The 23,506-nt window shown below is 45.7% G+C and overlaps 2 protein-coding genes across 18 annotated transcripts in view; both read left to right on the plus strand.

Annotated features, from left to right (window-relative positions):
- Trerf1 (transcriptional regulating factor 1) overlaps window positions 1–4,967 on the plus strand; it is a 222,217-nt gene extending 217,250 nt beyond the window's left edge. For all 16 annotated transcript variants that reach the window (XM_041655764.1, XM_041655765.1, XM_041655766.1 and 13 more), the window contains one exon: window positions 1,985–4,967. In XM_041655764.1, coding sequence (XP_041511698.1) covers window positions 1,985–2,306 — 322 coding nt within the window. In that variant the 3' untranslated portion in view covers window positions 2,307–4,967. The remainder of the gene's footprint in view (window positions 1–1,984) is intronic.
- An 8,771-nt stretch (window positions 4,968–13,738) lies between these two features.
- Window positions 13,739–23,506, plus strand: Mrps10 (mitochondrial ribosomal protein S10). 2 transcript variants are annotated; one of them, XM_041656084.1, is made up of 7 exons: window positions 13,739–13,824; window positions 16,343–16,407; window positions 16,485–16,557; window positions 19,647–19,783; window positions 20,654–20,762; window positions 22,706–22,795; window positions 23,160–23,506. In XM_041656084.1, exons 1-7 carry the CDS (start codon window positions 13,777–13,779, stop codon window positions 23,241–23,243), a joined length of 606 nt encoding a protein of 201 aa, XP_041512018.1. In that variant the 5' UTR covers window positions 13,739–13,776; the 3' UTR covers window positions 23,244–23,506. The 2 variants fall into 2 exon arrangements, with proteins under 2 accessions (XP_041512018.1, XP_041512019.1); XM_041656085.1 differs by having other exon boundaries at window positions 16,488–16,557.

Raw genomic sequence — 23,506 nt, forward strand, 5'->3', positions numbered from 1 at the left:
CTCTTCCTGGGTTTGCTCCCAGCTGGTAACTAAGAACCATCTCCAGTCCCAGAAGCTCTGATGCATCACACATGCCGCACACATGCAGTGCACAGAATTGCATGCAGCCAAACGCCCTTTCATATATATATATATATATATATATATATATAAATAACAACAAAATAGAACAAACAATTGTGATATTTTAAAGGCCAGGTAGTGGTGGCACAAGCCTTTAATCCCAACACTCAGGAGGCAGAAGCAGGTGGATCTCTGAGTTGGAGGCCAGTCTGATCTACAAAGCAAGTTCTAGGACAGCCAGGGCTACACAGAGAAACCCTGTCTCCAAAAACCAAAACAAACAAAAAGGTATAAAAGTACCTTCAGCTGTGTGTGTAAAAAGTGGGTGTGAAGCATGTGAGCCTTGTGCTAGACTGGTCCCATCTGCAGGAGTCTCACTGTGTGCACTTGCCTCGTATTTCATGTTTCCAATGGCCACTCAAAAGCGCGCAGTGAGCATTTTTCTTGTCTTGCTCTTACGTTACTTGCGATCTTTTCTTTCTTACTTTGTTATTAGTGTGTGTGTGCCCATGTCATGCCAGTACACGCTTGGGAAGCCAGGGACAGCTCTGTGTAGTCAGTTCTCCCCTCATCTTTATGTGGATCTTGGGGCTCGAACTCAAAGCAGCCAGGCTTTCTCTGCAAACACTTTTACTGCCTGAGCCTCTCGCCTGCCTCTTCTCCTCTCTAAAGTTCAAGTAGGATTTTACGAAAACTAGAAATGCTTCCTGGGCTTCTCCAGTTAGGAATAGCATTGGGCAAGTTCACAGATGGCCTCCTTCTGCTGCTCAAATGATGTTCCTTTTCAATACAAGTCCTCAGCCTGTTGGACTAAGGCTGGCTGGCTGGCTGGGTGGGCGGGTGGGTGGGTGGGTTGGCCTGAGAGAGTCACATAATTGTATTTATGCTACTTCTTCTCCATAAACACCGGCTCTTATCTGAGCTAACACTCTGGAAAATGGCCTGGATAGTAAGTCATGTTGAATGTGCAGGACATGCTGTCTCAACACCTCGCTTTCCCACCATATTCTTGGAGCAGTAGGAAAAATCAGCAGACAGTTGTGTGCCAGTGGCTAGAATAAAGAGCCTGGACCCTTGATCTAAAGAACCTGGCACCCTTTTATCCCAGCGTTATGGGTACTTTCCCGGGCGGGGGGGCGGAGAAGGGCTGACCTTTAAAATAAGACATGTAACAGCATCCTTGGTGCTAGACAGACACCTCCCAACTCGGATACAACAATCCAGTACGTCTCCAGACATCGCCAGATGTTTTCTGGGAGGGCACAGCCTCTCCTAGTTGAGTCCCACTTTCATTCTAAAGAAAACAATAGGAAATGATGATAATTATGGTGACCAAGAGGAATGGTAGATGGGGGCTTGGCAGCCCAGCACAATAAAGCCTGAAGAAAGGCCATTGGGATTGGCCGCACGCGGTTACTGGTTCAATGAGGTGGAAGTGGCAGGGACGAGAGCCTCACTGGAAAGAGTGGAATGGAAAAAAGAAGGGTGTGCTGAGTGTGTGTGGACCATCCTCGGTGGGCTCCGGCTGGAGGTAGAGGGCATGGAGCCAGGGGTAGCGGATGGGCTGTCAGAGCACATCAGCAGGATTTGGGGTTCTCCTGTGCAGAGGGTGATGTTAGTGACAGGAACAGGAGGATGTCAGAGGAGAAGCACCTGCTCGACTGGATAGACAGGACAGCCTTTGAGGTCTCCGTTAGGACAGGAAGGAAGCAGGACTTACCATCAGTGTTTTCCTGTCCCCAGTCCTCTTCCATGTATGCCTAGAGAAATGACTGGTCACTGCAGGAGGAAGCCACCCCAAACCAGACCTGCAGCCTGCATCCCCCCCCTGCACCAGTCCCTGCAGGAATCGGTCATCTTTATCTCAAGGAACTAAACTCTGCCCAGAGGTTTCACAAGCTGCTCTCTTCCTCTCTTCCAGGGTCTTCTTCAAGATCAAAAGCCGGAATGCACACATGAAAACCCACCGGCAGCAAGAGGAGCAGCAGAGACAGAAAGCTCAGAAAGCAGCTTTCGCGGCAGAAATGGCAGCCACCATCGAGAGGACTACTGGGCCGGTGGGGGCACCTGAACTGCTGCCCCTGGACCAGCTGAGTCTCATGAAGCCAGTCAAGGACGTGGACATCCTGGACGACGATGTGGTCCAGCAGTTAGGGGTCATGGACGAGGCCGAGGTGGTGGGCACTGATCTTCTCTTGGATGACCAAGATTCGGTTTTGCTTCAGGGTGACACAGAACTCTAAGCCCCTCGTTCATCACCTAGAGACACCGAAGGCACGGCCTCCACCTTCATCAGTCAGGAAAACCTGGACTTCCTGCTCCTTTGAAAGCCCTTTTAAACTACCTGTTTAAAAAGTGGTCCTTTTCTTCAGGTTCAAGGAGGGGAAACAAATCCAGTTCTTTTCTCTTTTACCTTCTTTTCAATTGTTTTTGTTGGGGGTTGGGGGGAATAAAAAATTGGCACAACTATCTTTAAGAGGTGTCTCATCTGGGCTGTGTTCTCGCGAGGCCACTTCCTGCGGGGATGAGCCTCACGTTCGTGTTGCTTTGCTTTCCGATGTCAGCCACCCTGGTTGCCTTTTATCTCCAAAATTGATGTGAGTGTGTGAGTGTGTACAGGCGTGTGCGTGCATGTGTGTGTGCGGGTGTGTGCATGCTACGTGTGTATGTGTGTTGCTTGTGTGTGTGTGTATGTGTGTGTGTAGGAAGCAGGTTACCCCATTTATACTGGGACTTTAGGCCATGTTTTCCCATCAAGAATTATTTTTATTCTTCTCTGACCTGCCTGAAAGCCTTCCCTCTCTCAGGTCAGAAGAACCTATTTTTCTTTCTTTCTTTCTTCCTTTCTTCCTTCCTTTCTTTCTTTCTTTCTTTCTTTCTTTCTTTCTTTTTCCTCAACATGGTTCATGGCCAGTGGAGTTCTAAACGTAACTTTGCACCACTTGAACATACTGTGAAACCTTTTCACTCCGATTGCTCAAACTGTCTGTGCTGGTCTGAGGTTTGCCTAGATGTTAGCTACAGAGAGACAGCGTTTTTCTAACACACAGAAATAGCAGATACAATGGAAAGCCAACAAAAATGGGCTCAGATTCAAGTTCGCTACAATGATTGCATTCAAATAATGAATGTATTCGTTACAAGTCACTTACCAAAGCGATTGTGGACTTCTCTAAGCTCCATGACTTTGCTCTGCCCCTGACAGCAGGGGGCACCATTTGTACTTGAAGGCAATAAACCTGTGGGGCTCAGTTGGGCTGACCCCCTCCCACTGTCAGTACACAGTCGGACTGGAACCCTGCCCCTGGTCCAGAGGAGCTTCTGTCAGCCCTCCTTCTGTGTTCATGGCCTCTGGCCCCAGGCCGGGTGTCTTCAGGTCTTAGCCCTCCTTGAGTAGGCTAGCTCCCAGCTCTATGTAAATGTGACTGTCATGTTGGGCCTCTGTCCTGGCCATGACTAGCTCGGCATTAGAGAGCATCCTAGCGGAGGAGTGGGGCTGGGCATCCTTCATATTGGATTCTACAAAACCATTTGGCACATATTCAGGGGGCCTGGGGGCCTTGGCCCTCCACAGCCCCACTCAGGCAGTGGCTTCTGAGTTTCAGGAAAGCCACAAACAGAAGACTGTTTTCAGAGATTCTTTTCCTTTCTATCCTTGTTTCCGGAGCTATCTTGAGGTTCTTTCTTGGCGAGGGTGGGGTGTTTTCGTTGCTGTTGTTTCAAGGGTTACTGTAGCCTGTGTATGATCTCAGAAGCGTTTCTTTCTGAGCCGCCCAGCTGCCACTCAGCGGCAGAGCGCAGGCTTTGTCTGCCTCTACGTCTGGAAAAGCGTAGCCACACAAAAGAGCAAATGCCCAGGGCTTTAGAAAGTCCATGCATTCCTGCTCGGGGACTTGCCCAGTTTGCAACCTTAGAAATAAACTGTCCCGCCACCACCAATAGCCAATACATAATGTAATTTTGGTTTCTCCATGCAGTAGAGTGTAAGGAATATTTTGACTTGAAATAACCAAAGAACTCCTCCTTACTGAGACAGTTCATGCACCTGGATTAGTATTTCCCGGCTATCAACTTAAAGAATTGACTTCCTATTAAAAATATTGCACTTTTTTTTTCTGGAAATGATTCTATCTGCATGTGTGTGTTGTGTTTTAGCTGCCCCCTCTCCCCACCCCCCCCCCAAAGAACTTCTCTTCCTAATGGCTAATGTCTTCACACGGCTCCTGGTTGACGCGATGGTTTTTCAGTAATGAATTTAGACTCCCTTTGAGAAAGCTTGTATATAAAAAGTTAACAGATATATTTTATGGAAAAACCCATCTTATTTTCAGATATATTTAACTGCTGTTCTATTTTATTAGAGGAAGGTTGTAAATATTTTCTAGGTGTTCTATTGTAAAGAAAAGTATTTTTGAAAAAAATTAATGTAATAAAAAGGAAACCATTTTTAAGTAGTGGCTGTGACTGCTTCCTGCTCTGCTTTCGTTCCGTCGCGTCCTCGGCCGGCGGCTTGCATGCCTTCATAGCAGGATGTGATTCGGATTTGCGCTGTTCGAGTTGACATCATAGTTTCCAATGTGCTTAACTGACTGTTTCCTCTGGAATGCAGCTAGCTCCCTCGGTCCAGAGCAAAGTGCTGTGTGGAGTCTACTCATGGTTTTTCTTTTGTAATGTGTGTATTTTTAAAAAGGATTTTATGTAACATTTTGGCAAAAACAAAAAACGAAGAGGACAGTATTTTCTATGACTTTTATAATAACATTTTGCTAAAACTGTTTCTTCTGAGGTCAGTTTTTGTTAAGGCAAACCAAAAGTCTTATTTTCCAGGGGTTTAAAAAAATAAAGTTTGAAGCGGGAAAGCAAATTCTACCTAAACATCATATGTGACAAATGAATAAAGACGTTTTACAAACCTGTCCTTAAAAGGTGCATTTCTTAAATTAAAATAATATGATGATCTGATGTGTCCTATGTCATCCCCTGTCCCAGATGGAAAGTGTGGTATTGTCTGGGGTATCCCACTGTCTCCTGTCCCCAGTGGTAAGTGTGGCACTGTCTGGGGCATCCCACACTGTCTCCTTCCCGGATGGTAAGTGTGGTCCTGTCTGGGGCATCCCACACTGTCTCCTGTCCCGGATGGTAAGTGTGGTACTGTCTAGGGCATACCACACTGTCCTGTATCCTGGATAGTAAACATTGCACTGTCTAGGGCATCCTAAACTGTCTCCTGTCCTGGATCATAAGCCTTGTGATGTTTTTGTTTTAATTTTTTTAAATGATTGCAATTCATTGGCAGAAGACGATCAGGAGATTACTGAGGAAGTTCCAGAAACCTGACCGTCCCCACAGATAGCCATTCATCCAGTTGAAGTATAACCAAATATACAACCCTATTTGCTTGTGAAAACCTGGCCCAGTGTTGCAGCAGCTGCCCTGACATAAACTTACCTTTTGGAGTCTCACTTGGCTCTCACACATTTCTGCTTTGGGCCACACATGATTCCTGGACTCAGGGTCAATGCTGGCTCCGCATTCTCACCTGTCCAGTGACCTCTGTGGACAGTGGGTTTAGATCTGCTGGTCAGATACTATTCCCGTTCAAGTGCTCCAGCCTGGGGAAAACTTAAGTCTTGACTCCTCAAGTAATAGATGAGCCACTTGAAGATGTGGCATCCTCTGAACTGTGACACCCAAGATGTATTTAATCTCAGCACTTGGAAGGCAGAGGCAGGCGGATCTCTGAGAGTTTGAGGCCAGCCTGGTCTACATAGTGAGTTCCACTTCAGCCATGGCTACACAGTGAGACCCTCTACCCCTCCACACACACACAAAAGCAAGCAAGAAAGGAAATCTTACTGTAAGTCCTCAACAACAGCAGTGTCCACCCTGATTATTTGAATTTTAATATGAATTTCCAAAATTTTATCTGCATTTTTTAGTCTTCAGGAGCAAATTTGAGAAGAAATGGAAATTCTGTGTTTATACAGGTTGCACTAAGTGATGCTTTCTCATTCAACACCTTGATCTTCTGAGACTCCTCCCCCCCCCACACCCCTTTTATTTTTCTTTTGGTTTTTCAAGACAGGGTTTCTCTGTGTAGCTTTGGAGCCTGTGCTGGAACTCACTTTGTAGACCAGGCTGGCCTCAAACAGAGATCCATCTGTCTCTACCTCCCAAGTGCTGGGATTAAAGGCATACGCCACTACTGCCCAACTCTAGGACCCCTTTCTTAACTTTAATTTTTTTTTAAAGATTTATTTATTATGTACACAGTGTTCTGCCTGCATGTACACATGCAGGCCAGAAGAGGGCACCAGATCTCATTTTAGATAGTTATGAGCCACCATGTGGTTGCTGGGAATCAAATTCGGGAACTCTGGAAGAGTAGCCAGTGTTCTTAACCACTGAGCCATCTCTCCAGCCCTCTTAACTTTATTTTTTAATCATTCCTTTAGATGATCCTATATAAAATAAAACAGCTGATGCAGATGCCATACACATACAGCCAGGATTGTAAGCTGAGTCGGCTTCTAAGGGCCAAGATTCCAGTCCCACTAGTGCACTGATTCAGTCAGTCAGTCCTCATGAGTCACTCTGAAGCACGATTAAATCTCAGGGTCAGAAATGGGGTTCAAACTGAAGATCCGAAAATCAAAACAGCCAGCCACCGGCTCTTACCTCAATCTCAGTCTGAAAGGGCAATCCTGCCTCTCGGAATCTCAGACTGAGACTGTGTGTTGAAAGCTGTTTCCTTCCATTTTATAATCCTCTCCTGGCCTTGAATTAAAGGCATGCACTGCCCGATTTCTGTGGCAATGAGTGTGGCTACTGGGATTAAAGGTACATGTCATTATAGCTATATTATGGTGTGTATTACCATAACACTGGCTGACCAGTGGGACTGTTTTATTCTCAGATCTTCAGGCAGACTTTATTTATTAAAATACAATTGAAATGCCACTACACTTCCCCGTTTTAGTCTAAAATAAAAAAGAAGGCTATAACTAACATAATAAAACTATATATAATAAGTACAATGACTATATATAATATATACAGGCAATAAATACATCAACAAAGTATAATCCATTGCATTTGATAAGTTCAGAGGAAATATTTCATACCTATCCCATATTGGTGGGTCCAAAGTCTTGTACCTAATTTACTTTCTATGACAACTTGCTTTCTGTGTCTGGTAAACTATAACTATAGATATCTAGTCTTCAACTCCCTCAGAGACCCAAGAAGGAAATAGTATTAACTAAGCAGGAAGTGCAAGCAAGCAACTTCTGAATATGTGAGTAATGACAGAAACAGCTGGCTGCCTGGACAGTCACCCAAAGTTCCTCTGCAATATTGGGGCATCCATTTTTGGCCTACAGGCCAAGGATATTCAACACACTGTTCTGTGAAGCACGATACTTTGTGTCCTGCTTGTCTAATTAGGACAGCATACTGTCAGTAGACGAGGTAGGGACATTTTCTTGCCCAGTTGCTTACTTTTGCCACAAAGAAAGTAAACTCCATGTGGAGTTTCTTCAGTATCCATTATCTTCTCTCAAGTAGATTGGTGCTGCCAGGAGCAGACATAAATCATTGTCATAAAAAGAAGAACCTAGGTTATTAAAACATCTTAAATGCCATATTCTGTAGATCTCTGAAGTGTTTGAAGATGACCTATCTATATAAATTATATCTTGGTTTGAGCTTGAAAGCATACCTACTGTGACTACAAGTTTGATTATAGGAGGTGATTAACTGCTAACCTATATTTTTATTATCCTAAACAGTTGATAATAATTTTCAAGGACTAGAAATTTACATTATATTGTTAGATGAGCTGTATAGGTACAATACCTTGAACAAGATTAGAAATGTATGTACAATATGTTTTAACAAAATTAATCTCAAATTTGTATCAATATACAAAATTTTCATACAATATACAAAAGTAAAACATTAAAACTAACAGTTGCTTTTTAAAAGTAGATTCAATAATCTACCTTTTAATCTTATCATATTTATATCCCCCTTTTTCTTTTTCTTTTCCTTTCTTTTTTCCCTTTTATTTATTCATTTACTTATTTATTTTTCTTTTGGTTTTCCAAGATAGGATTTCTCAGTAGCTATGGAGCCCATTCTGGAACTCGCTCTGTAGACTAGGCTGACCTTGAACTTGAACTCACAGATATCCTCTTGCTTCTGTCTCCCCAGTGCTGGGATTAAAGGTGTGTGTCACCACCACCTGGCATTTTAAAAAAAAAAAAAAGAAAGAAAGAAAGAAAGAAAGAAAAAGGAATCTTGAATCTTATTTCCTTTGTTTAACTTTATTCCTGACCATTATCCATAAAAACTTGTAACCAACACATTGAACAAAAACAAACATCCATAATCCATATTTTGGGAATGTGGGCATAGTTTTCTAGGCTACTTCCTGCTGATTGGAGGTGCTGATAATCTTATAGGGACCGAAAGAAAATTATGGATTACGGAGTATTCTGTGAGGCTGGATGATCTCAGTCAGCAGTCTTGAAGCTGTTCTGGATGTAGAACTCAGAGGAAACTGCCACAAATGTACTCTGAAACATTAGGTCATCTGTTTCCATTGGAGATTTTTTTCAGTGGGCCTTCCTTGATTAAACCTTATTTTTCTTAACCAAGATTGAACCCACAGCCTCTTACTTCCTGTGGAAAGAAAAGTAAAACCTCTTCTCCAAAGTAACATATTTTTTTACTTCAATTTTTAAGTCAAGGCATTTTGATCAAATCTTACTTTTTCTTAATCCAGAATTAATCCACAGCCTCTCACTTCCTTTGGAAACATAAACAAAATCGCTTCTCCAAAGTAACATATCTTTTGACTTAAATTTTGAAGTCAAGGCATTTTTAAAATATATATGTTGGATTAATCCAGCAGCATTAATAATCAAATGTCTTTTAGCAGCTGTTGCTCCTTCCTCAGCAGTCAAACAATTCAAAGACAACACAATAACATACAGTATCCAGATTCTGTTCATATTTTCCATCTTTACATGGAAGCTAAGCTGGGGCAGATGGGAGCTGGAAGCCTTAGTTTTCTCCCCAAACCAGGTAGTTAGGTTTGGGTTCCTGTTCCTAGAGCTGGAATTCCAACCCCAGCCCTAGCCTGGGCTGGTGGCTAAAAAGCCTCAGGCAAATAAATGGCTTTTTCTTTTTCTTTTTTTTTTTTTAAATAAATGGCTTTTTCATAAATTCATGCCACAAAAGGTTGGGTGCCAAATGAAGCATGATTTATAAAAACTCAGGGTCAGAAACTGGGGTTCAAACTGAAAATCCAAAAAGCAAAACAGCCAACCACTGGCTCTTACCTTGACCTCAGTCTGAAATGGTGATCCTGCCTCTCAGAGTCTCAGAATGAGACTGTGTTGAGAGATGTTTCCTCCCATTTTATAATCCTCTCTAGGGCTGGGATTAAAGGCATGCACCGCCCAGTTTCTATGGCAGCTAGTGTGGCTACTTGGATTAATGGTGCATGTCATTATGGCTATTGGGATTAAAGGTGTGTGTTACCATAACCTGGTCTGTAAGGCTGACCAGTGGGACTGTTTTACTCTCAGATCTTCAGGTAGTCTTTATTTATTAAAATGCATTTGAAATGCCACTCTATTCTAGATACTTGTATAATATATGAATGCTGAGATGGCCATGCCAATTCCTTCACTCAGAAGAACTGAATTCTGAACAAAAGCAGATGAGGGGCTGGTCCACTTAGCCATTGGAAGAGCAAAGTTTAGACATTATTAACACCAGGAACTGCCCACATACACCTCCGGAGTAATTTCTAGCCAGCACTCTGCAGTCGCCCGTGAGAAAGAGCACCCATTCTTTTCAGAATGAAAGCCGAATTCTGAATTCTACACGGTCCATCTTCCCCAGGCACAGCCAGTCAGCTGAGACATATATGCTAGGAAACCGAAAGGGTTTATAACCAAATATAATTAGGAAGGCATTTTAAGAAAATGAACAATAAATCCATAAGAGAAGCAGACATGATCTGTGGATCACAAATATTTCTACATAAAAGAACTATAAAAGAATGTTCTGGGAAAATAAAATTAATAATTCTAAACAACAGCAACAAAAACCATCAAGGGGTAGATTGCTTCTTTTATACAAGAGAGGCAAAGATGGGTATGGAGATGCTTGCCTGTGATCCCAGTGCCTGAAAGATGGAAGTACTAGGGTCAGGAGTTCAAGACCAACGTTGGTCATATAGCAAATTCTAAGTCAACCTGAGCTACACAAGCCTCTATCTCAGAAAGAGATGGTAAAATGGCTCAGCAGACAGAAAGGGGCTGGGCCTAGTGACCTGAGCTGGTTCCCTGAATCCCACAGAGTGGGAGGAGAGAACTTTTCAGAGTTTAACTTCTGAGAGTTATACTCTAACCTCCAGGATGTAACACTCAACACACACACATACACACATGGTGTATACATACATACATACATGCATAAAGGAAGAGAACAAATCTTTTGAAGAGGACTTTCTTCAAAAACAGAACAATTGATACAGTCAAAGTATGATTTAACTAGATTTGCTTGTGCCCTTGAAGGAACTTTCTAGAACTGTTCCTCTCGGTTGGGTCAGATGTTTAAAAGTTGCGGCTGTAGGGAAGGGAGCTGTGATAACTGCCCAGCTTCAGAATGCTGCTGGTGCCCACACAGCATGCTCCAAGGGTCCTGTCTATACCCGGAATTTCCAGACTCTCCTGTTGCTTGTGGCCTAAGGAAACCAATGAGCAGAGACAAGAATTGAATCTTTCAAACTGCACTTCGTAAAGAAAGCTGTCGAGCAGAAGAGACTGGACTAACAGCCTAAAAACTGACCTTAAGTCTCATCTCTTACCAAAAGATCATACAGGGGGACACAGGCAGTCTGTCATTCAGAGATCAGTCTGTCCCCTCTGGGTTTCTGAAATTTGAGGTGTCCACGCCTCTCGTTATCATTCCGTGTGCTCCTCCCTCATTCCATGGATCTTTGGTCCCAAACACTGCTTGAAACCCTGAACGTAGAGACCACCAAGATGACCCAACAGGTAAAGGTCTTACTGCCAAGCCTGGAGACCTGAATTCGACTCCCCAGGACCCACATGGTGGAAGGAGAAAACCACTTTCCAAAAGTTTTCTGTCCTCTAAATTACACACACAAATTAATAAATGACATGTTGGGGGGCCATGAATCTACTTAGTGTCTGTCAGTATCAACCCTCTTCAGGGACATCTGAACTGGGAGAGTTAGCTCAGAAGAAGAAATACATGATCAGTGTGTGTGTTAATAGTGTGTGCGTGCTAACTTTCTTTTGAAACATGCAATACAAATGTGTGCTTTATACCGAATGTGCAAGTGACTGACCCTATCATACCAGCTCTACTGCTGGCAAAGTCTGGTTTGTTCCTTTATAGTGTGTGCTGGATAGTTTTGTACCAACTAGACACAAGCTAAAGTCATCTGAGAAGAGGGACCCTCGATTAAGAACATGTCTCCCTAATATTGGGCTGCAGGCAAGCCTGTAGAGCATTTTCTTAATGAGTGACTGATGTGAGAGGGCCCAGCCCACTGTGGGTGGGACTACCTTGGGCTGGTGGTCCTGGGTGCTATAAGAAAGCAGGCTGAACAAGCCAAGAGGAGCAGGCCAGTACCCATGACCTCCAGGATCCCAGCCAGCTTAAGTTCCTGGCCGGACTTCCTTTGATGATGGACTGGGATATGGAAGGGTGAGCCAAATAAACCCTTTTGTGCTCACATTTTTTTGGTCATGGTGTTTTGTCACAGCAATAGAAACCCTAATTTAGACATGGTGACTCCCACCTTGTCCCGGCTAATTATGCAACAGTCACACTTGTGCTGGAGGCGTTACACTGAAATGTAGTTTATGACACATGGCATGACTTAGGGAAGGACACTAAGGGGAACACAGTCAATCCCACATCTGAGCATAGATGCGGATAAATCTGGTGAGCCAAAGACAACTTGCAATGGCCACATGCAGAAGACTGAGCTGAATCTCAGCTGAGAAAACCTAGCAAGAGAAAGGCTGGGTCGGGTCTTCTGGGAACTGCAGGACACCCAGTCCTAAGGAGAGAAAGGCTGGGTCCTCAGAGAAGAGGACACCCAGTCCTAAGGCTGAGTAGAACACACCTCTCTGGTTCCAATTAGCAGATCATGCCACCAAGTCATTTCTTTTCTTTGTGAAGTGGGGGTGTAAGGGAGGGTCGGTACCTTTAGTCCTCCCCTCCGTCATAGACAGAACCAGCTCACCGCACAGGGTAGAGCAGGCCTTGAGCTAGGACTGTGAAGGTGGGGATGGGTCAGCTCACCATCTGACCTTGATCAATCAACTCATTTCTGAGCCTCAGTTTCCCCACCTAAAAATTAAGCTACAATTATTTTCGTGGGGATGAGATTAGGTAGCCTAGGTAAAGGTCATTTCCAAGCTGCTGTGTCAACCATCATTAAGGGTGCAGCTCAGTCACCTACCTGAGAGCACCCAGAAGGACAAGAGACCCACTGGAGAGCCCTCAGGAAGTTAGGTCCACAGGGAGAGGAAGGCTGGGGCACTGTCAGAATAGACCACTAGCTGAGAGGGACCACCCTGAAAGTCACAAATTTCCAGAGAGTCGAATTCTGAGGAGGCCTCTGTGTTGGCTGCCCAGGGAGCATAGCCAAGTCCAGCCAGGTGCTAATGAAGATTCTGTTTTCATACAGAGGCACAGGAATGCCTCCACACAGAGGCCAGCCTGGGGAGAGGAAAGTGGGTCATACTCTTAGATCTTTCATCGGTTTGTGCTATCTGGACCAAGTCATTCTACTCTTTGCTTAGTTCTCTGGCCTGCCAAATAAGGCAACCAATACCTACTTGTGGGAGACACAACTTTACATTTGTACGGAGTTTTATTGAGATGCTATGTGTCCTTCTCTTTAAGTCGATCCTTATTCATCTCACCAACCACCTCCTAAGACCCAGGGCATAGAAGGGACCTTATGTGACAAATGATGGTGTTTATTATGTGGCAGGTGTTGTATGAAATACTATACCAGTATCTTATTTAATTCTCTACTACAAGTATAATTTATCTTCTCATCTCTACTTGGCAAACGAGAAAATGGGTTCAGGGCATGGAAGAAAGTCACACAGCTAAATAGAACCAAAGCTCCTAACTGTAGAGCTTTTTGATCTGTTGAACTGCAGGTGAAGGCATTTTGAAAAACAAAGCTTAGAAATTTCCATTAACAAGCAAGGCATTCCAGTTGGTGTGAAGAAACTTTAAGAAAAAAAAATGGCCTTTGCAATAAGGTAAAGTGTTAGAATTTGGACTCAGTAATAGCAGTAAACTTCTTCCCAAGCAGGTGTTTCGTTGTGTTTGTCTCTAAGACAAACAGGATTTTAGGATAAGGAAAATTTAGATAGAACTTGGTAACTAGATAGGGGCTGAAGCCAGTTTATCCAAACCACAAAAGCGACGCACCCATCCAAAAAATGAAATGAATGAGTGACTAAGTAAATAAATAATAAAGTCGAAATTTAAAAAACAATACAAGTCAAAGAGCCACGTCTCTATGGTTGTTTCAGTGCCGGAACACGAGGATACACTCTCTGTCTCTCTTCATTGAACTCTATGGTCCGAGGACAACGTTGTGACCCCGGAAGCGGTCCTGGGAGGTCAGGGCCCAAGATGGCGGCGCGCGCGGCGTGCATGGCTATGTGCAGGCGCCTGCAGCAGGTAAAGGGTGGGCGGGGGACAATGGCGGGCCCAAGGCGCAGTCGCTGGGCCTCGCCGCCACCCGCTGCCCGGCCGGCTCGGAGTCCTCCTCCGGAGCTGTTACCTTGGGTGGTTGTTCTCGGGATGCAACACATTGCTGAGACAGGAAGGAGAACTGTAGGTCGCTAGAGCGGGAACGCTGAGAAACCCTCCTTCCACGTCAGGAAGGGAAATGGAAACACGCTGAGCCCCGAGGAGACAGAACCAGCCTGGAATGAGGGAGCTGAGCGGGGGCCGGGGCGCAGCAGCCCCTGCCTCGAGCCGTGGCCTCCTGCGGGGGCTGGGGGGATGGACGCGAGGGGCCCCGAGGGCGGGCTGTAGTCGGAGCGCCCTCAAGAGGCTGTGAAGAAGGAAATCCTGCCAGGCGTCACAGCGTGGGGGAGGTAGAGGCAGGCTACATACTGAGATCCTGCCGCAAAATAATTAAAAACAAACAACAACAACAACAAAAAATCTCGGGAACTTTGGCCTCGCAGCCTTTGTCTCTCCAGTGGCCATTCAGTAGTTTCAAAAATTAAGCTGAGAACTGGACGTGATGGCTCACACTGTAATACCCGCACTTGGAAAACAAGAGGAAGATTGCCACCAGCCTGGCCTGCATAATGGGACTTTGTCTCCAAAAATAAAGAAACAAGGCCAGCACTTGGAAGGCAGAGGCGGGCAGAACTCTCTGAGTTCAAGGCCAGCCTATTAAAAGCCCCGAGTCAGGGGTTAGTGCTATGAGGACAGTTTGGGTGTCAGGCCTCCTGCCAGCAAAGGATTCATGCGAGGTCCCAGCCACACTTTCATAACCACCAGTCTTAGGAGAAGTCTGTGGGGCTGGAGAGGTGACCCAGTGGCTAAGCGTGCTCGCTGCACAGCTGTGAAAGCTGGGCTTCAGCCCCAGGAGGGTTCAGCCTGGCAGCAGCCTAAGGCACAGGGCTTTCGTGCTCACCTAGGATCCCAGATACCACGGGTCCCAGGAGGGCCCCTGAAGCTTCCTCTCCTCCATATGAGCCAAGAAAACTCAAGTTTGGTCATGGGAGAGAGAAATAGGGGGAGACAGATAGAGGCTGATGCCCGACAGCTTCCTCCAGCCTCCACACACTGCACCTGCACACACGTGCATGCATGCAGACACACAGATGTAGACATCCTTTACAGAAAAATAGGATGCTGGAGACTGAGCTCTTTGCACTGATAAGAAAAGCTCTTTCCAGCCAGACCTGCACACACCCACACCCTCAAAGGTTACAGCAATGGCTCATAACCAGCACTTGGAGGTGAAAGCAGATTATTGGGAGCTCAAGGCCATTAAAGTCTACCCAGTTAAAGGCCAGGTTGTGCTGCGTGCAACCCTGTCTCAGAAACAAACAAGTAATTCAGAGGAAGAATGCGACTGGGAGGTTTCGGGATCTCCGATGCAGGAGAGCTTACTGTATGAGCGTAATGAGGAATGGCACGCTCGCCCCTGTCTTGTGCCTGGTTCTCTTCCTGGCTTTTCGGGCAAGGAAGGTGGGAAACTGTTGTCTCACAGCGTAAGTCAAGGACACGAAAGCATGGGCTGGTTTTGATTCTGGCTTGTTTGTTTTGAGATAGGGTCTCTCTATGTGGTCCTGGCTATCCTGGAACTTGCTGTGTAGACCAGGCTAGCCCACACTCACAGACCTGCCTGCCTTTGTCTCCCAAGTGCTGAGACTAAAGGAGTTCGTTCATTCAGCACTACGCCAAGTGCAGGCTGTTTTAAATGCACGCATTAGTTGGTTGATTAAGCTTTGCTGTGCTCCCTGCTGTCTTCATCTTTGTTGTATTTTTGAATTTTGCTGCTCTCTAGGGTTGCACTGTTCAGTCTTGAGAGTTTAAAGGATTACCGAGCGGATGAGAAACAGTGCAGTTTGCCTCCTAAAACAGCCCACCAGGGGGCGCTCACTGAAAGGGTTTGGGCAGTGCTGAGTAAGGGCCATTTGGCCTGTTGTAATGATGGGTATAGGCGTGGTGTGTGCTGTATTTCTCTAGAGGCAAGGTGCTTTAGCCAAGCAAAGATTATTCTAGCTGTTAACAGATTAAATTATACAGACATGTTGTTTTAAAGAGATTTTTGTTGTTCTGTTTATTTCTGAGACAGTTGCTCAATAGATCAGGCTGTCCTTGAACTCGTGGATCTTCCTGCTCCACCTCCAGTCAAAGACGCGCACCACCGTGCCTAGCTAAGTTGTGTTTTTATTTTAAATTCATTTGTCTGTGTGTTTACTTATGTGAGTTTTCTGTGCACCACATGTTTGTGGTTGCCCATGGAGGCCAGAGGGCACCAGATGCCCTCGAACTGAACCAGGGTCCTAAGAGCAACAAGAGCTTTGCTTTTGAAGAAACCTAGTTTGGCCGTTTTCATGCCCAGTCTCTTCCTCTGAAAAATCGAGACCCTACCTTCTGACTCAGAGTGGAAACCGCCAGTTCTATGGGAACTGACTGTTTCTGACACCTGCCCCTCCGTTCTTCTTAGGAACTTGGAAATTTGTCTGTGAATGGTCCCAAGAGCAGCACAGCCCAAACTGGTGGCCTCCTGCTGTAAGTATGCCACCTAGTGTGCTTAATTGTACTACAAGATGGGCTCCGTGCTAACTGAGCCTCTCTTCCCCTCACAGCAGCACCAGTATGAAGTGGGCACCATGGTCAAACCTGCACATGGATGTTCCAAAGGATTTGACCAAACCTACGGTAGGTATCCCCATTAGGCAGGGCGTGGCAGCACAGGCCTCTGGCCCTGGCACTCGGGAGCTAGAGGTACGCTATCCTCAGTCACACAGCATGGTCAGGGTCTAGCTGGCTACATGCACCCATCTCGGAAAACAGCAGCAGCTAAGGAATTACATTAACAATTTTTTTTTCCTGATTATTTCATTCCGGCCTGTTCCCAAACACCTGCACTTCTTTATCCTAGAATACTGGCAAATGTGCACTGCAGACTGTCTGATGTCCTTGGAAGCGCCTGTGCTATTTTTCATGCTATCAAAGTAAGTCCGAAAGGAGTGTATTTATCCCAGAGCATGCTCTTGCTCTTAGCTCAGCATAATTCAGGAGTGCGATAATCAGTGATGCTGAATCCTTTCTGCAGCCTTCAGGTCTTTTCTTTTGACTATTGAGCCTGCGTGCACAGTCCTCTGTTGACACTGACGCAGTTTAAGACTAGACGCTGTCTAGCCCGGGCTAACCTTGAACTCCTAATCCTCCTGCCTTCTATTAAGTGACTGAGTTACAGCTGTGGCGCAACTCCTAACTCTTTACCTGGGATTTTTCTTTTTTCTTCTGTTGTCTTGTTATTTTTTTCAAGTCAGGGTTTTTCTGTGTAGCCCTGGCTGTCCTGGAACTCACAGTATAGACCAGGCTGGCCTTGAACTCAGAGAGCTCTGGCCTGCCTCTGCCTCCCAAGTGCTGAATTGGGCACGTGGAGTCATGCCATCCATAGTGTGCAATTGCTCCTTTTTCTTTATTCACTTCATAAATAGTAGAAATATTGGGTCTGGAGAGACTACTCAGCAGTGAAGAGCGCCGACTGCTGTTCCAGAGGCCCGGGGTTCAATTCCCAGCATGGCAGTGTAGGCAGAAGTTTCTATCCCACCTGCCAATTCCCAAATACCCAACATGGAGACTCAATATTAGTTACAAATGTTTGGCTGATTGCTCAGGCTTATTACTAATTAGCTCTTACAACTTAACTCATTTCAATTGATCTATATGCTACCCTGAGTTTCATGGCTTTTACCTCTATCCCATTTTGTTTGACTCATTTTCCATCTAGCTGGCAACGACTCTGCCTCTGCCCTTCTTCTCAACATCCTTCCTTTGGTCGTCCCATCTATTCTTCCTGCCTGGCTATCAGCCAATCAGATTTTTACTAAACCAATTTGAGTGACAAATCTTTACAGTGTAAAAAGGATTATTCCACAGTATGGCAGCTCACAACTGTCTGTAACTCCAGTGCCAGGGGATCTGGCATCCTCACACAGACATATATGCAAGCAAAACCCCAATATACATAAAAAAAAGGAAATAAATCTTTGAAAGAACGAAAGTGTTCTAAATGCTGACCTCCAGCTCAGATGCTACAGGCCATGCCTGTATGTACAAGGTGGCAGAGGACTGGAGCATTGTTCACCATGCAGCATGAGAACCCAAGTTCAGATCCCTGGCATACACTTGGAAACCTGGGGGCGCAGCACATACCTGGGATCCCAGTGCTGAGGGGAACTAGACAAGGAGTCCCCTGGGGCTGGCTGGCCTGCTGGTCTAGCCCAGTCAGAGCTCCAGGGTCAGTGAGAGGCCCTGTTTCAAAATACATGGTGCAGCCAATGAGTTGACCCAGTGAGTAAGGAAATTACCACCAAGCCTGACATCCTGAGTGCAATCCCAGGACCCACAGTGTCCTCTGACCTCTGTGTGTGTGCCATGGCATACACACAGACAAGTCAGTGCACTTAGAACGTTTTCTTATATTACATTAAAAACCGGGAAGGGTCACTTGCCATCATCCTGACCGAGTCCATTTCCCAGAACCAACATAGTGGGAGCAGACACGTGATCCTTAGACAACCTCCACACGCATGCCGTGGTGCTGGAGTGTGCGCACAGATCACACACACAAACACTGTCTCTTTACTGCTTGTCCTGACCACTTGAGGACCTCCGAGAAATCAGACCTCGTAATGTTAGATGTCTTACCTATTCCAAGCTAAATTGACAGTGATCTCAAAAACATCTCCAGAAGTCTTTTGAGATTTGTTGCAAATTCACAATAGCTTTAAAAGCCAGTAGAGGAGCTTGAGGCTAGCTCAGTAAGAGAGTTCTTGCCTAGAACTCTCCACTGCCACAAAAACTTAAATAAATACATAAAACCTAATTATACATAAACCCTACAGAAATCAAACAAGACCTCTTAGGACTATAGACCCTCCTCTACATCCCCAATTTTAATTAAGATTAGTTAATTCTGTTTTTCCAATCATCTTATTTGGAATAATTGAGAATAGATGTCTGCCTTCCTGTTTGTTAAGTAGCTCTCTTTTCGGGGCGAAGTAATTTAACCTGATTCACTGGCTCAGTAACACCATTTACCAGTTTAGTGACTGAAGGAAATGAAGATAATTCACCCCTGGAAGAAGTCAGAAATGTCAAGCTCATTATCTCTAAGGTCTTTAGGTATTAGTGGGAAGGGCCAGCCAGTGTCATAACATTTTAATTAGTCATGAGTAATTTCTGTGTGAAGGCAGGCCAGCTGCACATGAATAACCCTAATGAAAAAGGATGACTAAAACCAGCTGTATAGCAGCCACAGAGTTTAGCAGTTATGGAGCAGTGTGTAAGGTTTTGTAAGCACTTTAATTTGTGCCTTTGTAGCCCTTCCCTGCAGAAATGCCTGAGCTCTAGCACAGGTGTCAGTGCCCCACCTTACACACGAGGACTCGGGGCACAGGTGTCAGTGCCCCACCTTACACACGAGGACTCGGACGAGCGGAAAATCCGAACTCTCTCACTGTTCCACTGCCAGTGGACAACTCTCCAGTCCTGCTTGCAGACCCTGAGTCCTTTCTCACAAGAAATCCGGGGCTCTCTTCAGTGGATTTTGACAGATTTGGAAGGTCATTTTGCAGATCTGTGTGACATTGGAAATAGCTAAACTAGTAGTTTTAAAACATTACTTGTCGTTTTTCTCATTAGCAACCTCTGAAGTCGTTCATCCAATATTACGTTAAATTTGCTGTTAATGAATATCACAAGAACCAAAACAAGAATTCTCCTTTTTATTTTAGATAACCGTTTCTGATGAGCCAGACACATTGTACAAACGCCTGTCCATTTTAGTGAAAGCCCATGATAAGGCTGTGTTAGACAGTTACGAGTATTTTGCCGTGCTCGCTGCTAAGGAACTTGGCATTTCCATTAACGTGTGAGTATGACCTTTTCCAACCTGACTTGTCTGCTGTGTGTGATTAGCCAGGGACCTAACCGTGATCCCAGTAGGTCTGAACTTGTAAATAGGATCAGTTTGCGGGTGAAGTTGAATCCTGTCCTCTGTCACCCTGAGAAGCAGTGTTGCTTTGTGTCTGCTGGAATTGTTAAGTACTAGAATGAGCGAGCAGGAGAATTAAAGAAACAGTTTCTAGAAATTGCATGGGTGAGCAAGCCCAGGAAGTCTTCTGTGTGGGATCTTGAGGAGAGGGAGGCTCTGAGGCAGTGAGGCTTAGACTCTTTGGCTGACCCTCCTTTATGTGCCGCCACCCTGAGCAACACCACCTCCCTGGGAGCTCCGAGGAAGGTGAGCGTCGGAGGCCTGAAGTCCCTGAAGGGCAAATTGGAACTGCCTCTTGGTACCTGCTCCCTCTGGTGTTGAACATGGCTCGCCTGAGGCTTTACCAGCCTATCCTTGCAGCAAAAGCAGAACACTAAATTGTTTCCAGAGCAGACTGTTGTGTGATTGTCCGTGTGTCATAAATGATCCTAACACTCTAGACATCACAGTTGTGTCCAGCACCTGTTGCCACTCTTCAAACCTGGCATGCTTGGTACATGAGAGAGGGACTTAGGAGCCTCCGGATGGCATGGGGAGTGCGTATGTGCTCATTCTTGCGTGGCACTGCTTGATTGGGGTGGGGACGGTTCCTCCTGTTATCTGCAATATTTGTTCTGGCCTGAGCTGTGTGAAAACAGCTGTTGCAGGTGAAGTCAGTAAGTGGCAGTTAGTGCCTGGAACCGCGCAAGTCCGAGCTGCGGACTGAGGCTGTGCTTTGATAGCAGTGACTCATGAGCTTGATTTCAGACATGAGCCACCAAGGAAGATAGAGCGGCTCACTCTCCTCAAGTCAGTGCACATCTTCAAGAAGCACAGAGTCCAGTATGAGATGCGGACGCTCTACAGATGCTTAGAGGTGGGTGTCCTTCACCCACACCCGAAACTTTTCGTTAGCCTCCTTTCAGCCATGAAAGCTGTCCTAAGAGAGAAACAGACTTCAGGCCATTCTTTAGAGAGGTGTGGACTTCGAAAAGAAGAGCAGGGCTGGTGATGGCTCAGCATGTAAAGACAATAAAACAGCACTGAAAAAATTTTGCTTACATTTCAAAAGTTACTGTCTTACACAGTTCACCCAAACAAACACAGTGGCTCACACCTATAATCCCAGCACTTAGGAGGTGCAGGCAGGAGGATCAGGAATCAGGATCATCCTTGGGTGTGCAGTGCATTCAATAGTAGTCTGGGCTACAGGAGACCATTTCAGACAGCAAAAGCATAATAGAAGTAGATGTTACACAATTCTAGCCAGCTGTGGTATAGTGCACCTGCAGTCCAGCACTGTAAGACAAGGATGGGAGGGCCAAGTCAAGCTTGGAAGCTACACTGCTGCATATGTTGACCCTGTCTCAAAAAGCAAAACAAAGAACTGGAGAGATGGCTCAATGGTTAGAGGACCTGAGTCCAATTCCCAGCATCCACACTGTGGCTCTCAACCATCATCTGTCCTCCAGTGTCCTCTCTGGCTTCCGAGAACACCAGCACGTGTGCATGGTACACAAACATACATGCAGGCAAAATATCCGTATGTATACCATATTTTATTTATTTATTTATGAATTTATTTGGTTTTTCAAGACAGGGTTTCTCTGTAGCTTTGAAGTCTGTCCTGGAACTAGCTCTTACAGACTAGGCTGGCCTCAAACTCACAGAGATCCGCCTGCCTCTGCCTCCCGAGTGCTGGGATTAAAGGTGTGCGCTACCACCGCCCGGCTGCATACCACATTTTAAAGGAGAGCAGACAGTAGCTCTTCCCACAGGCTGACTGGGTCTCTCTGGCTATGATCCTCAACAGGGGCTTTTCAAACATTGGCTGTTCTTTGTTCGTGCATCTGAAGGTCAGCGTTGTCACCATTCACGTGTACACTCGAGTCAGACTGACAGCGCTGAACTTCAGGTCTTGGCGCCTGACTCGTCATTTATAGAATGGGAATAATAATGGGGCCTGTTTGATAAGATTGGTGGGACATGCAGTGAGGCTTTTGTAGCTCGCTTGGAGTATTTCCCTCGTGGTAGCTGGCAGCAGTCCCTCAGACAAGCATGTGTGTGGAGAGAACTGTGCAGACACAGGACACAGAGCTGAACCTGACGCCTTCATCAAGTACAGTCAAGGGAGCTCTACTTTTTTTTTTAACATTTATGTTTTTGTTCTGGATGGTGGTGGTACATGCCTTTAATTGCAGCACTGGTAAGGCAGAGCATGTGGATCTCTGAGTTCAAGGCCAGCTTGGTCTATGAGTCCCAGGACAGCCAAGTCTACACAGAGAAACCCTGTCTTGAAAAATAAACAACAAAAACATCTATTTGTGGGGATAGGCGCACATGTTACTACCCATGTGTGGCGGTCAGAGGACAGCTTGTGGTGGCCAGGTCTCTCCTTTGACCACGTGAGTGCCGGCGTTATACTCAGGTTATCAGGTGTAGAGGGCAGTGCTGGTACCCATTGAGCCATCTTTTTGGCCCCTACATGGTTTTCAAAAGGCTTCTTTACCTTTATTACTGCTTTGTGTGTATCTGCCTATGTCTGTGGGTCACGTGCGCCTACAGCCGGCAGAGGTGGAGCTGGAGTTACAGATGGTTGTGAAGGTTGTGAGGCTGTGAGTCCTGCAAGAGCAGCCAGGGCTCGTAACCACTGAACCAGCCCTCCAGCCCTCCTAGATAGTCTAAAAATGACATTCGTGTAAGATTTCTTAGAACAGGCTTCCTCACTGAAGGGAACATGGTGGGAATGGCAATGGGACAAGACCCACAAAGATCTGTGATCTGGCATTGTAGCAGGACATCTTCATTTTTCCATTTTAGTTAAAACACTTGACCGGATGCACAGCCAACGTCTACTTGGAGTATATCCAGCGAAACTTACCCGAAGGGGTTGCCATGGAAGTAACAAAGGTATGACTTGAATTCCTTCCTCAAGAGGGCAGGCTGGGTTGCTTTGCTGTATAGCCTTTTCCTAGCTGTGGGGGTGAGGACCTGTGGCACACTGGGCAGTGTTAGGCCCATCCTACCACTACCCAAGTCCTCATTGAGCCACCTTGGAAGTCTCCGTAATAGTTGCTTAGACTTGGGGACCACAGGACAGCCCCCCCCCCCCTCAGAGGTCTCTTAGGATCAGACAGCTCCTGCACACGCCTTATGCTCCCTTCTCTCCTTGAAGGCAGGGAGATCAGCAAGAAGCAGGAAACATGACAGGTCATGAGAGCAGGTCCATTTCAAACTCCGCACTGCATCCAGTTTGACTTGTTTCTTGTTTTAGACACAGATACAGCAATTGCCAGAACACATCAAGGAGCCAATGTGGGAAACGCTCACTGAGGAGAAGGAAGAAAGAACGTCATAGCCTCGGAGGTGCCACTGTGCCTGGATCTGAACTGAGCAGGCCTGCTGTGGCTTACGGGGAGACTGCTCCAGCTGAGGGCAAGCCAAGCCTGCCTGACTTTGCTGATGAGTCCTTACACCCTGAGCAGCTGCATGGAGCCCGCGTGGCAGCTTGGTCTCAGAAGAAAAACTGTGCTGTCCTTTTCTACCTGCCATTGCTTGTGTTCTGATTTGAACAAGCGTTAGCAGATGTCTATAACCTAAAATAAAAAATGTAAATTTAAA

The sequence above is a fragment of the Microtus oregoni genome, unplaced genomic scaffold (assembly GCF_018167655.1).
Source record: "Microtus oregoni isolate MIOR12 unplaced genomic scaffold, Mior012 000007F_ref0000211, whole genome shotgun sequence".
Lineage (NCBI taxonomy): Eukaryota > Metazoa > Chordata > Mammalia > Rodentia > Cricetidae > Microtus > Microtus oregoni.

Excerpts from the sequence above, each read along its gene's own strand:
- Mrps10 (XM_041656084.1), top strand. The coding sequence starts at position 13,777 with ATGGCGGCGCGCGCGGCGTGCATGGCTATGTGCAGGCGCCTGCAGCAG. Across the intron at positions 13,825-16,342 it reads TGTGCAGGCGCCTGCAGCAG|GAACTTGGAAATTTGTCTGT; the intron begins GTAAAGGGTGGG and ends CGTTCTTCTTAG. Across the intron at positions 19,784-20,653 it reads CTTGGCATTTCCATTAACGT|ACATGAGCCACCAAGGAAGA; the intron begins GTGAGTATGACC and ends GCTTGATTTCAG.